The sequence below is a fragment of the Mustela nivalis genome (genome assembly GCF_964662115.1).
Source record: "Mustela nivalis genome assembly, chromosome: 1".
NCBI classification, from domain to species: domain Eukaryota; kingdom Metazoa; phylum Chordata; class Mammalia; order Carnivora; family Mustelidae; genus Mustela; species Mustela nivalis.
Window position 1 is genome coordinate 12,279,891 of NC_139020.1, and position 13,757 is coordinate 12,293,647.

Genomic DNA, 13,757 nt, shown 5'->3' on the forward strand with positions numbered 1-13,757 from the left:
ACAGCCGAAGAGCTTCAGTGATTGTTTAGGAAGAGCGTGAGTCACCGAAATTTGTATCTGTACATACGGAGGCAGGCAGCAGAAAGAAAATATTTTAAAAACTAAAGACCTGGGGTACCTGGGTGGCTCAGGGGGTTGAGTGCCAGGTTCAGGTCCTGATCTCAGGGTAGTGAGGTCAAGCCCTGCCGCGGGCTCTGGGCTCAGCATGGAGTCTGCTTAAGACTCTCCCCCTCTGCACATGCACTCACGGGTGCGCTCTCACTCTCTCCCAAATAAATAAATAAATTTTAATGAAAAAAAAAAATACTGAGTCAAGGGTCCTGTCTTTCTGGCCTCCACTCCTCTCCTACAGTAGCTTTCCCGCAACGGTGACACCATCTCTAACACCCAGTCTCAAAGCTGAGTATTTGTCCCCAGCAGAAGCGTCATCCGATCACTGCTTACACAAAGCATGTTTTCTTCCCCTCCATAAAACACTTCGTATTTTTGGGGCACCTGGGTGGCTCAGTGGGTTAAGCTGCTGCCTTTGGCTCAGGTCATGATCTCAGGGTCCTGGGATCGAGTCCCGCGTCGGGCTCTCTGCTCAGCGGGGGGCCTGCTTCCCTTCCTCTCTCTCTGCCTGCCTCTCTGCCTACTTGTGACCTCTCTCTGTCAAATAAATAAATAAAATCTTTAAAAAAAAAAAAAACACTTCGTATTTTTAAAAGCCTTTCACTGTTGAGAATGCTTCTCCTTGTGTACGTCTCTCCTTTGGTGGTTCACCCAAGAAGTACTTCTGTGGATAATTTCCCGCTGGAGCCAAGTCTAGCAAATTCCCCAAGCTGAGTCAGCTTAGAAACATCTGCAGTCTCGGCCAACTGTCTGACAAACCTCCCAATGAGCTTCTTCGTCGATCTAGCAATGTTTTCTAGACATCTCCCAAATCTGTTTGCTGAAGAGATACGCTCTGACCATCTTGTCTTCTGGGCATCATCGCGTGGTCCTTTCTGCCATGGCAGGGAATATCATCTCCCCTGTTCTAGGCAGATTATCGTCTTTAGCCCTAATACAGAAACCTCACAAAAGGTTTCAAAGCCTATTGTTTAGCGGAATTTTGCGGAACACTGGGTTGCCTATCACATGACTTTAAATAACACCGCCATGAAGGGCGATTCTCATGGGGTGAGGGCTTCCTTTTTACTTTCCAGAGAAGTACAAATAAATAATGGCCTCCTCATAGGCCATGCTTTAGAAATGAATGCCTGAGAGACACTGCTCCCCAACTGGTAGGACCACAGAAGTCCCCGATGCCTTTAACACGGGAACCCAAGATACTCAGAGGCAGATAGAGAAAGCAACAGAGAAACTGAAGGGGAAAGTGGCTTGAATGTCTACCGCTGCCGCCCGGGGGAGGGGGTTAACTCTGTGGGAGGATGTTTGAAAAACACCTCAGATAAAAAGCACCAGCCACCTGAGAAGCAGGTTTTGCTACTACTTTATCCCACATTCAGAAACCCAGCCTCCCATTAGTTCAAATTAACAGCTCAGATCAGGTGTCAGCAACGGAGAAACACTCCAGGTGTAAGAGCTCCTTTTTCCACGGAGAGCAGAGAAAATGGCCACGAGGGCCCCCACTCACCCCTGACAGATAGCGCTCGAGTTTCTTGTTTAAAAGGAAGTAGATGGCGAGGATGTGGCAGGCGCGGTTGGAGAGCACAGTGTTGATCACGTCGCTGTTCTTGTAACCCAGCTTCTCCGTCATGTGAAGCACCACGCTCGGGCTCAGGTCCTCCAGGGAAATCCTGCCCAGCAAAGGGAGCACCGGTCACCTCTCCACCTCCACTGAGAAGCTCCGGGGCCCCCTTAGCGATGCTCACAAACATGGCGGCACAGAGCACCCACTGCCCCCCACCAACCAGGGCCCCAATGGACAATCGTGTCCATCCATCCACCTGTCCATTCATTCACTTGACCTTTTTATTATGAACAATGTCACACAGACAGAAAGCTAGTAAGAAGAGTATAAATCACTTTTGTGTACCCAATACCAGGAATACACCAGTGTTAACACTTTGCCCTATTTTCTTCATTTATTTACTTGTTTATTTAGTGCTCAAGCATTTTCAGTCACAGACATCATGATGATTCATTCTTACACACCCCAGTGTGCTCCTTTAAGATCCAAGGACACCTCCTGCAGAATCACAATGTCATCCGTATACCCAACAATTTAATAATTTGTAATAATCCTTAGTATTCTCTAATATCTAGCCTATACTCAAATTTCCCCCAATGAGCTTCGAATTTCTTACAATCTGGCAGTCTTTTCTAAAAATGTGTTTACTGGACACAGGTATAGAGCCCACACTTGAGTTGGGTGAAAGCTGGGCTCGGAAAGGAGCACATTCACGAGCCAAACCATACTGCGTTTAAAGGAACAGTGTGAGACCCTGCATTTACAGAGGGAACTGGGGGCTCAGGTGTAAAGGAGGGTGCGCTGGGAGGACAGATTAGAGCTTCTTCGCAGGGGTATTATGAAGATAAACTCCTTGGTTAGAACTGAATGCTTGTTATTTATTTATCTACTTATCTACTTATCCACTCATTCCCTTATTTATTCCTTCAACAAGTCCCTGTCTTGTGGAGTCAACATTCCAGTAGGAAACAGATGACATTCGTTCATTTAGTCTTCATGAAAATCTTATGAGTGGGTACTATGATGATCCCCATGTTACAGACGGGACAAACTGAGGCCCGCAGCTGTGAAGTGCACTGCCCCGGGCTCCCACAGGCAAGAAGGAGCGCACCCTCAGGTAGAGTCTGGCTCGGAGTCTGGATGCTAAACCTCTGCACTCAGCAGCTCTCAAACAGACAGACACGAGGAAGGGCTGCGGAGAACAAGCAAGCAGGCTGGGGCGTGTAGCACGTGTGTGAGGGCAGCAGGGGTACATCATCAACTAGAACACTCTAAATCCCATAAGAGAGCTATAAATAGGGCAGTCTGAGCAGAAGGCAAGCACAGCCGGCCGGAGAGCTCTGTAGCCCACCGACCCTCCGCCAAGGGTCCCAGGACACTTTTTATGGGACCTCAGACCATAACATCCCGAGAAACCACCCAGGACAAGCCCATAATGATACAGAAGAGGAAACTGGTTTGCGGGATTTACAGGCCAGCTGAAAAGGGGGGCAAGAGCAGACGTGGGTCCGCGGCCCACCTTCCACCCCGCATGGTGTCGCCCATGGCCGCACACTCCCTCGCTAGACACGTAAGTGCCGTTCAGAGAATGCACCCAAGGAACCACAAAATCTGCCCTCCCCTCCTTGTTGGCCACAAAATCAAATTCTCGATAATGGATGGGAGAGGGGTAGGAATGACTAGTGGTAAAAAAGCAATAATAATAATGTTTGTTTAAAAAGAATGCAAATGAACTTTGACAAAGCACTTACTAAAGCAGAAGGCTCCATTTGGGAAACTACCCAGCAATGCCCGTGTGGGCGTGGACCTGCCCCTGGCCAATCAGACCACGGCCCTGTACCTAGTTCTTGGCCAATCAGACCACGGCCCACATGGCCTCACCCCTGGCCAATCAGATCACGGGTACATGAGCCGCCCCTGGCCAATCAACCACCGCGCCATCCTCGGCAGCACGCCCCATACCCCGCCCTCTACCCAGAGCAAGCCGGGGAAGGGAGAGCGATCGGGAAGAGGGGTGCCTCCAGGGTGAGGTTGGGGGATGGAGGTGAGAAGGGGGCAGTAAGCAGGGTCCGGCACCCCATCCCTGCCCTTCATATCTCCTGTCTTCAGAAACAGGAGAGCTCTGCCAGAAGACACTGTCGACTCCGTTCACTGGGAGTATTAAACATTTTCAGTAAGCAACATGTATATTTGGAAGTCTGCAATATCAGTTATTTAATTGTTTACTATCTCCCCGTGTTTGAACGATATAGACCCTAGTAAAACATTCCAGAACATTAGCCAATGACTTCCTTCCCCTCCCACCCACCCCCAGAGCTAAGTGGACGGTGGGAGACTGTCCAGGCTCGAGCAGGGCGATGGAGGAAGGCAGCCAAGGTCACCTGCCTAAAAATATCTGCTCCTAGCACAGGGAGGCTGGCTCCCTGCACAGCAAACTCTTGACTGACTGGCATGAATATTTATTATAAAAAGTTGACTTTTAAAGATACTTTCCTCTTGCCTTTTGGAGATCAACTTGGAAGCCGAAATGACTTAACAGAAGGCTTTACGGAAGAGTGATATAAAACATAAGCCCCATATTTTCGCTCTTTCCCAAAAGTAAAACATTTTAACGACATCTAAAATAATGACATCTGAGGCTAGGCTTGTTAGGAAGCTATAAAATATACTTTATGATATAGTCTGTATTCCTTTCCCTGATCACACGCTCTGACCCCGATTATCTGTGCTCTGGTCAAACCAGAAAAATAACTATCAAAAGCACTGTTTCTTTTTAATTTTTCTTTCTTTTTTCTTTCTGGTTTTGTTGTTGTTGTTGTTGTTGTTGTTTTTTGCCTTATCAAAGTCAAGACTAAAAAACCAACCTCCTGCAAGAGTTTCTTTAAATCTCTTTAAATTTCTTTAAATCTAAAACTTTTTTAAACGGAACATGATTTTGCCTCTGGTAGAAAATGAGCAGTGGGCCGTGTATAAACAGAAAATAGCAAGTGGTTGTTTTTTTTAATATACATGATCTTAACCATTTTCACAGGCCAACTAGTTCATGGGCAGCCTTTAAGTTTCTGACCCAAGTCCAAAAGCAAAAAATTGCTCACCTGGCAAAAACCAGTGGAGGATCCTTGCATTTAAGTTTGAATTTACAAATACTGACTACCACCCGTGGGAAACTATCGTATGAGACGCCATGGTATGATTTTTTGTCAGTGACGATGGGAGGTGGGGGAGACTGGATTTCCAATACCAGCGCTGCTTCCTCTGAACAGCTGCCATGCTGAGTGGATTGATTACGCTCATTTAGGCAGTGATTACATTAGCTTAATGACTCATGTGGCTGCCACCAGCACCCCCTCCTCTAAGGAAAAGCACACCTGCATGCTGCCGTCTTCCACAAGCACAGGTAATGAGGCATGGCTCCTCGGCTTTGTTTTGCATCTCACGTTGAGGTAATATTTCTGGTGTCTGTTTCAGATACCGGCCAAGTGGAGCTCGTGTTGGAAACCAGCAATCTATTTCCAGATTCCCTTGGTAACCTAAGTAACCTAGACTTTGCTTAAATTACATCTCAAGAGTCAACTGCTAGAATTCTAGATCACTATGGAGTGAAACCACCTCATCTACAGCCACAGGGAGGGTAAATTTGGCTCAGTAGCACGAGAGGCAGACTCTACCGTGGCCTCTTAAATTCTTTAGGAACTTTCTCCCCAAGACAGAGCCCTGCTTGCCCATCCAATTTGGAGAACTCAGTGTGACAGCTTTCTTACAGCTTGATGGATGTTTCTAGAATTTTCTGAACATTTTGAAAATATCTGTACCCCTTCATTAGCATCTGGGCTTCAGACCAGAGTGACCAGGCCCAGGCCCTAGAGCGTGGGTCTCAGGCCTGGAAGGTATTTGACCCATGTGGTCTTCATGTTTGCTGACAACAAACCAAGGTGAGGGGCCTTGTGCCTTTACTCGGGGAAGTTAACAATATGTCCAGTGAGTAGGCAGAAAGCACAAGGCAATGTTTTCTTGTACTAGTTTTCAAATCTGTAGTCAGCACAGCAACAGTGGAGACGTGTGTGGAGGTGCCCCTCAGGGTCTCCCCGCCTGCAAGCCTCGCCTGAAGCCTTCTCCTCTTGGAAGCTGTGAAGGGGAAGCCCTCACAGGAAGTCCACAGGGAAACATGGCCTGAAGCAACTGTCTCCTTCTACTGCCTTTTCTTCCTGCCCCCAACATTCTAGGCAGGAACTCCACATCGGAGCAAAGAGGCAGCAGCAGAAGGGCCCAAGGGGCAGTCTGAATGGCAAGAGGGACTGTCCCACTGCATTCTGTCTGAGGCTGGCAGGAGGGCTCGGGAATGGATCTCACACACACTCAAACACAACCAGATACCCTCACAGACGCACTCAAACACACACACACTCACTCAGGCCACAGCTAGTCCTAATGGTCCCTTTATGTGAATTAGAAGGAGGGGCCACTCTGAAGATGCAAGTCGCCTGGGCAAGTCTGACAAGGGGACTGTGGTGTGGATTCCAGCCTCCACCCACCCCTGCTGGGTGTTGCAAGCCGGGCACGCTCGGCACAACCACATGGAATGGCCCCATCTACACTTCCTCTCGTGTGCTGAGGGTATGCGGGCACGGAGTGGGGGGGTGGGCTGCCACGAGAAAACACAGCTTTTCCTTAAATCACCTACCGCTTCCTGTCTAGAAGGATTCAGGGCTCCTAAGGCAGCCCCATCCAGCCTGAGAAGGGGTCCACTCTGTGTGTATTTGGTTACCTGTTGGGATAGGTGACGTTACACGGCACTTTGCCCGTGTAATTCTCATTAAGCCAGCGGTTCGCCAGTGCTTGCTGGATATTGGGTCTCTTCACAGGATCTGGTTCCAGGAGAGAGCGCAGGAAGTTGATGGCGCCTGGGAAGACATTGGGCAAACATACCCATGTTACAGGCCGAACACAGATGCCCCCAAGACTCAAGGCAGGTGGTCCACCCCCTCTCCTGAGTCACGGCCAGCACTGGTCCATTCCCTGGATCTCCGGGTGCCTCAAGTCCCAAGAGCTTAAGATATCTGTCCAAGAGTACACGGTGAAGCAAGAACCAGTTCGGGTCTCCCCGCGTCCTGCACATCCCAGGACAGCCTGTGTTCCAGTCTCGCAGCCCGTCTCTAAAGATAAGCCCAAGAGCTGTTCTATTTCCAGGCTTGAAGGGATAAAAGCAAGTAAAGAGAAAATGGTTGTCCTCAAGGTGGGTTTTTGAGTAAGTACTCAGAAAAGAACCAGGGGGTAAAGGCACTCTAAATTATACCCTCTAACTTGCCCCCTCACCATGTAACACACAGTCTCAAGACACCAAGAGAGGTCCTGCTTGCTTTCCGGTCTTTTTTTTTTTTTTTAGGGTGCGGGAGAGGCAGAAGGAAAAGGGGGGAGAGAATCCTAAGCAGGCTCCACGGCCAGCATGGAGCTAGACGCAGGGCTCCATCTCACAAGCCCAAGATCACGCCTGAGCTGAAATCAAGAGTCAGACGTTTAATCAGCTGAGCCCCCCAGGTGCCCCTGGTCCTTTCTTTTAAAGGCATTTTACTTGGCTGCCCACTTAGTTCCCAGACTCTGAACGGACAACACGGTGCCCAGACCAGCCAGACCCCACACAGCCAACCCGATCCGAGAGCCAGGTTGAGGGAAAAGTGTAAGAACACTCTCTAACAGTCACCCAAGTTTTAAACACCTCGTTTGTGTGCAAAGTTCCAGTAAACCCATGTCTACTTGATGGGCCCCTTCCTTTTGTGCTTTCCCTCAAAATGAAGGGGCTGCTTGGGCAGGATGTACGCCATTCAAGGCTGTCCTTATTTTGCAGCCGACCAAAGTTGGCTGTGGTCACATCAGCTACGCTGAGCGTGGTATGTAATAAAAGAGTACTAGAAGCAACTGACAAACTATCCGATCCTCCCATCCCCCTTTCCTTTCCATCCCAGGCGAAAATGATTTTCAAAAGCCCTGGGTCTCTTTTCATTAGATGAGCTTTTAACAGAGCACCTGCTGTCCCCCCGGGCACTAAGGATAGGAAGCTGGTTCATCTCTAAGTAAGTATTTGCAACCTTGAAGATTCTAACAATGTGGGACAATGGCATGATGTTGGAGAACATGCGTATAATTCACAGGAAGGTCACAGGCTCCCGGACTGCTAGCAGAATACACATGACCACATATGGGTAAAATGCCAGGGAGTACTTCCAAATGAAGATGGTCTGTCTTGCTTGAGTTGTGGGGCTACTATTTTCTTTTCATTCTATGCTCCTTCTTTTATGGAGCATGGTCATATCATCTTGGCACTACAAAAAAATATCCTTTTACATAGCTTTGTCTATAATATTCAATTTCCCGTATACCAAGTAATAGACTCCAGAACACAGTCCTAATTGGCTTCTCCCGCTGCCTGCCACTCCCCTGCTTCTGTCCATTCTCCTGCTCTCTCTGACAAATAAATAAACAAAATATTAAAAAAAAAAAAAAGAAAGAAAGAAACAATTTTTACTTGGTCATGCCACCGGTAACCCCCCAGTGGGCTCTCATCCAGTTGGTGTGGTCACCAGAAGGTTGTTTCTCATTAAGAACGGCGTGGGTAAAAATAAGTGCAGACACCAGCTCGCACATGAGGAACATTTAATACTCTGAGTTTTATAGTGGGGTCTCCAAATAAAACTTTCCTAAAATATTCTTCAGTGGTATGAAAAGCAAGATCTCTTTAAACAAGCAAAAAAAAAAGTTCCTCTTTCCAGAACCTCTAGCTCCCTTCTCTCCACTCCCCAACGTTGCAAGAGTCATCTGGATACCTGATCAGGGTTGTCTGTGGGTCAAACAAAAAAGATGTGGGTTTCCAAAATTGAAATGTGGAGGCTGCGAGTTCACAACGTTTCTGAGACATCTCTGTAGCTTACCCTCAAAGGACCTGTACAGCAAGGCTACCACCAGGCTTTTTCAGAGTATGATTAACCAGAAATGCTAAGAACAGACTGGATGTGTGTTTCTGTTCTATTTTCAGAACCACGCGCTCTCCATCTTCGCAAATTGCTGATGAGCACAAGTAATTTGAGTTCTGATCTCTACGGATGAATTTTATTTCTTTGGACATCACCGACATTGCGTTCCTATCCAAAAAGGACTTTGAAAATATCAGGAGAGTTCTCCAAAGTTTGTCTTAATGATCTTGAAAATCCCAATGTTTCATGAGCAAGAGGGATTAAAATTCTCCACTGTCCTGGAAAGCCATGGCGGGCACAGCCTCTCATGGCTCTCCGCTCTTCTAAGCTAGTCACTGGGGTCTCCATTCAGGCCCCAGGGTAGGGATGACCCACACAGAAAGCTCTCTCTCTGAGCCCCATATCACATGCAACACACACTTCTCTGGTGCAAAACCTACTTTCCTCCGGGAGGCGTCTGCTTTCCATAGTCTGGACCAATGTGTGTGAGCACCTTGACACCGTACCTAGGGAAAGGGCTAGAGGCCACAGACACAGCCACGGGACCTTCTGTAGAAGGGGAGCCCATCAAACACGAGTGGAGTCCTATCCCCACTCGAAGTTCCCTCCCTACCACCTCCAAGGCAAAAGCAACAAGTTATATGACCTTTGGACCTTCTCAGAGATCTCCGTTGGCGCTGGGTTCTCAGAGATCTCCCTTGCAACTGGGAACACCTCCCCTTCGGCTTCACTTTCCTGACTTCATGGTACAAAATTCTCCTGCTCGGAAATGACTGTCTGGAATGTGGAAGCACCATCACTGAGATGTAGAGATGTAAAGACAAGCTGTCTGAAAAATATGTAAGCCATGAAAGGCATTCCTGACGCTGTGATGCGCCAAGTGCCAACAAGCCAAGAGAGACTGTCTGGAAGCAAGAACTGGAAAGGTCCCAGAAGCTTCAGTTTCCAAGCTACGTGGTGGAGATGAGGGGCAATTCTTCGAAAGCAGGCTTGAAGGACTCACAAAAGCAGTAACACTGTCTTTTTTCTTCCAACTCAGCAAAAATGCTCCCAACTTAATCTAAAAAAGAGTACTACAATACAGTCGATGGATAGAGATCATTGCAGATATAAGTGACAGAGTCATTAAATTAAAGATGCATTGGTGAGGGGCACCTGGGTGGGCTCAGTCGGTTGAGCGTCTGCTGCTCAGCTGGGGGTCTGCTTCTCCCTCTTCCCCAGCCCCTCCTCCCGATTGTGCACACACGCTCTCTCTCGCTCTCTCTCTCTCTCAAATCAATAAATAAAATCCTTAAAAAATTAATTAAATAAGGGTGTTGGTGAGAGACTTAATGAAACTGGCATATTTACATCTGGACATCCTAGTTCTGACATTACTCAGAATATAAAAGCAATAATAAATAATTCCCCCAAATCTGGGGGGAAGGGAAGCATCTTATACCCAGTAAAATAAAGGGAGAGAGGCAGCCCAGTCGAGGAGGAAAACCCAGGTTTGGGAGTTGAGCAGACATAAAATCAAAAACAGAGAAGCTACGTAAGTTCATTGAGACTCAGGTTCCTCACTGATACACTGGGACTAAGAGTACTTACCTTGCAGGATTATGATGAGAACAAAGGGATAATGTGAAAAGCACTTACATCTGGCCATTCAGCTACTCTTGTTGCTGGACAGTGAGTATTTCTGGATATAAACGAGATGGTACCACATGGTATCATACAGGAAGGTGGGCCAGGCTGGTTGGGAAGAAGGGGTAAACCCGGCAGGGTGTAAAAGGCTAAGGGCTGGAGAAATGGGGGGTTGTCAGGAGGCCAGGGGCTCATCTCCAAAACTGGGATCCTTCACTGTGTAAACAAGATAAGAGAGCCAGCGCGGAGCTCAGGGCCCCAGTGGCTGGGGTCAAGTCCCATCCGTGAGCAGGTGGGCGGATCTATGGGCTGCCTTCCAGAGACATACATTTGGACAACCCAAGTCAGCAGCCTAGATTCCCTGAGCAAACACCACGCTTGATAGCTGGCATGTGCCCTTGTTGAGGAGAAATACTTATATATCCCAATAGTTTAAAAAAAAAAAAAAAAGGTTAGGGAAGGAGTCTGGATTCCTTAACTGGAAAATCAAATATAGAAATGCAATTTTGGGGGAGCCTGGTTGGCTCTGTCGGTTGAGCAACTGACTCTTGGTTTAGGTCCGGGTCATGACCTTGGGGTCCTGAGACTGAGCACTGTGTGGGGCTCCACACTCAGCAAGGAGTCTGCTTGTCCTTCTCCCCCTGACCCTCTCACAGAGAGAGAGAGTGAGAGAGAGAGAGAGGCAGAAAAGCAGACTCCCGGGGCGTCTGGGTGGCTCAGTGGGTTAAGGCCTCTGCCTTTGGCTCAGGTCATGATCCCAGGGTCTTGGGATCAAGCCCCACATCGAGCTCTCTGCTCAGCAGGGACCCTGTTTCCCACTCTTTCTCTCTGCCTGCCTCTCTGCCTACTTGTGATCTCTCTTTCTCTCTCTGTCAAATAAATAAATAAAAAATCTTTAAGAAAGAAAAAAAGAAAAGCAGACTCCCCACCCAGCAGGAAGTCCAACACACGGCTCGATCCCAGGACCCTGGACCCTGAGCCAAAGGCAGACGCTTAACCGACTAAGTCACCCAGATGCCCTTAAATAAATGAAATCTTTTTTTAAAAAAAGACGAAGAGGAAGAAAGAAATGCAATTCTTGCTTGTTCACGCTTGACAAGTCAAGACAACAAAGTCCCTTAGGAATGTGAAGATCTTTAAAAAGCACACACAGAGCTTAAGGCCAAAGTCAAAGCTGTCTGCTCAGAGCAGGAGCCAACCCCAATGATGCTAAAATTGCTCAGAACATTTCTAATATATCTTCTTTGGAATTTCTTCTGAACTATTTTTTAAACACCTTCAGGGTGGAGCTTTTACTTATTTAAGGTAAATTTAATTTCCACAATCAGAAAACACTCAGAGCCCAGCCTGCTAAGTCTGGGTAAAATTACTGGGGTTAAAACGGTGTTGGTTCTTTGCCTTTTAAAGGTTGAGATATTGATTTGAGAGAGTGAGAGCACGAGAGGGAGGGGCAGAGAGAGAGAGGATCTCAAACAGACTCTGTGCTGAGCGGGGGACCCCAACACGGGGCTCGATCCCAGGACCCTGAGATCATGACCTGAGCCGAAACCAAGAGTTGGATGCTTAACAGATGGCACCACCATTTAGAACAATGTCAGTTCTAAAGTCAGGAGACTGACTTCTTGGACTGCTGAGCTACTTGCCCTTGTCCTGCGGCACAGCCCATCCCAGGGACCATGGGCCAAACCATCTGCTCCTCCTCCCTCAACCCATGGCTCACACTCACGCTGTTCAACAGATGTTACCCATTTTCTGCCTCCTAGACACACACTTGGGTTGTATTTTCCCATCCCTTTTACAAAGCACATTGGTGGGAGACTTAATTGCTAAACAAGATATGATCTAGACTTCTCTTCCTCCACATGGACCTGGTATGTTTGAAATGGTAGCTGCTCCAGCAGGCTGGGACCCCAACTGACTAGGAGGGGTGGAATCCTCCAACTCTGGATTCAGTTCTCCGCAGATCTGTGGCATGAAGGAGAAAGAAGTCTTTGTCGTCTGAAGCCACTGAGATTTGGGGGCTATTTGTTACTGCAGCACAGCCCGGCCTATCATGACTAAAATAACGAGAAGCCTTTCTCTAGGTCCTTAGGGTCTCCACAGGATCCAAAGTGAGCTCTGTCTGCCTTTTCTAGACATAAGGGTACAAAGAGATTCTACCCTCCCTAGCCAAGGGGAAAGTACAGACCAAATTAGGTCATTAAATACAGGAACACATTTCAGCTTGAATTCCATTTGGCAAGCATAAATTCAAGGTCAGCTTCATGGATGCCTTACAAACTCAAGAGAAAAAATACCTAACAGTGATAAAATAAAAATTCTATATTTTAAACCATGTATTGTAAGTTGAAATAATTACTTTTTTTTATTGTTGGTTGGTCACATGCCTTATCTCAGTGAAGCTGAGTTTATTGTTTATTCTAAGGAGCCAATTAAATGATCGCCAGGGCCAACGTGAAGCCAGGAACTTGAAGTGAATCGTGACCCAAACAAAGGAACGAACTGTGCTAATTTACTGGATCTGAAACCAAATCTCAAGGCGACCCATTTACTGAAACGTGAACCACCTGAAATTCGAGAGTACTTGCCAAACACACCTGACGATTCAGTCTAATCAAGTCACTGAAACTACATATATTTAAAAACTTTCGACCAGGCTCCAAACCTCAAATAGCAAAACAAATCACAGACCAAATTTGAACGAAAGCAGTATTTCTTTACAGGGAATTGACCGAGGAAAGCACAATAGAAATGTGATTACAAATGCTTTTTTCAAAGACAACCTTATAATATGGTGAGATTGAAAACAATCAAGGCTGCAATTATTTTTTCCAAGATCCTTTCGATGAGTGTGTTTTGTGCAGAAGGAGGAAGGAGGAAGTTGGGGGTTAGAGTTATAACCGAGAAGAAAAGGACCAAGGTGAGACAAAGAGTGGCTTAGCCATGGGAAACTCAACCACCCCTGAGTCAGAGTTTAATCCCAGGAAAAGGCCTGATACCATTTCTGTGAAGTAAATACTGGTTTCATGGACAGACCAAATCGGATAGGCACACAAGTCCTGGAACCCGGGAGTCACAGCAGCGGGCACCTTACCTGCGGAGAGCTGGGTGGGGAGGGGGTTCATTTCCTTGTCCACCATCTTCTGGTACAAAGCCCTCAGGCTAAAAGGCTCCACCGTGAAAGGCAGGGTCCCGGTCAACATGGCATACATGTTCACGCCTCTAAAGAGAGAGACACCAAAGCATGAGACCCGAATGAGGCTCCCGAGAGGGGAAGACAAATAGGGCACAGGCTTGGCAAAGTTTCAGCCCCGTCACTTTCATGCTGGCCTCAAGAGGCCTTATTTCTAGAAAACCACGGTGAAGGAGCAAAAGCGAAAGGCATGGGTAAAAGCTCGCCTGAGAAGACTTGGACAATGGACTGTGGAGATCAAAGGAGGCTAAGGAACTTCTAGAGCTGCCCCCTAAGGAAGGGAAACCATGTCCTTCCT

The 13,757-nt window shown here is 47.4% G+C and overlaps 1 protein-coding gene across 2 annotated transcripts in view; it reads right to left on the minus strand.

The window, feature by feature from the left end:
* The window catches only part of HUNK (hormonally up-regulated Neu-associated kinase), a 98,565-nt gene that overhangs the window by 16,043 nt on the left and 68,765 nt on the right, over positions 1-13,757 (minus strand). For both annotated transcript variants that reach the window (XM_082723828.1, XM_082723829.1), the window contains exons 5-7: positions 13,361-13,488; positions 6,441-6,576; positions 1,619-1,781 (exon numbers count right to left, since the gene is read on the minus strand). In XM_082723828.1, coding sequence (XP_082579954.1) covers positions 1,619-1,781; positions 6,441-6,576; positions 13,361-13,488 — 427 coding nt within the window. The remainder of the gene's footprint in view (positions 1-1,618; positions 1,782-6,440; positions 6,577-13,360; positions 13,489-13,757) is intronic.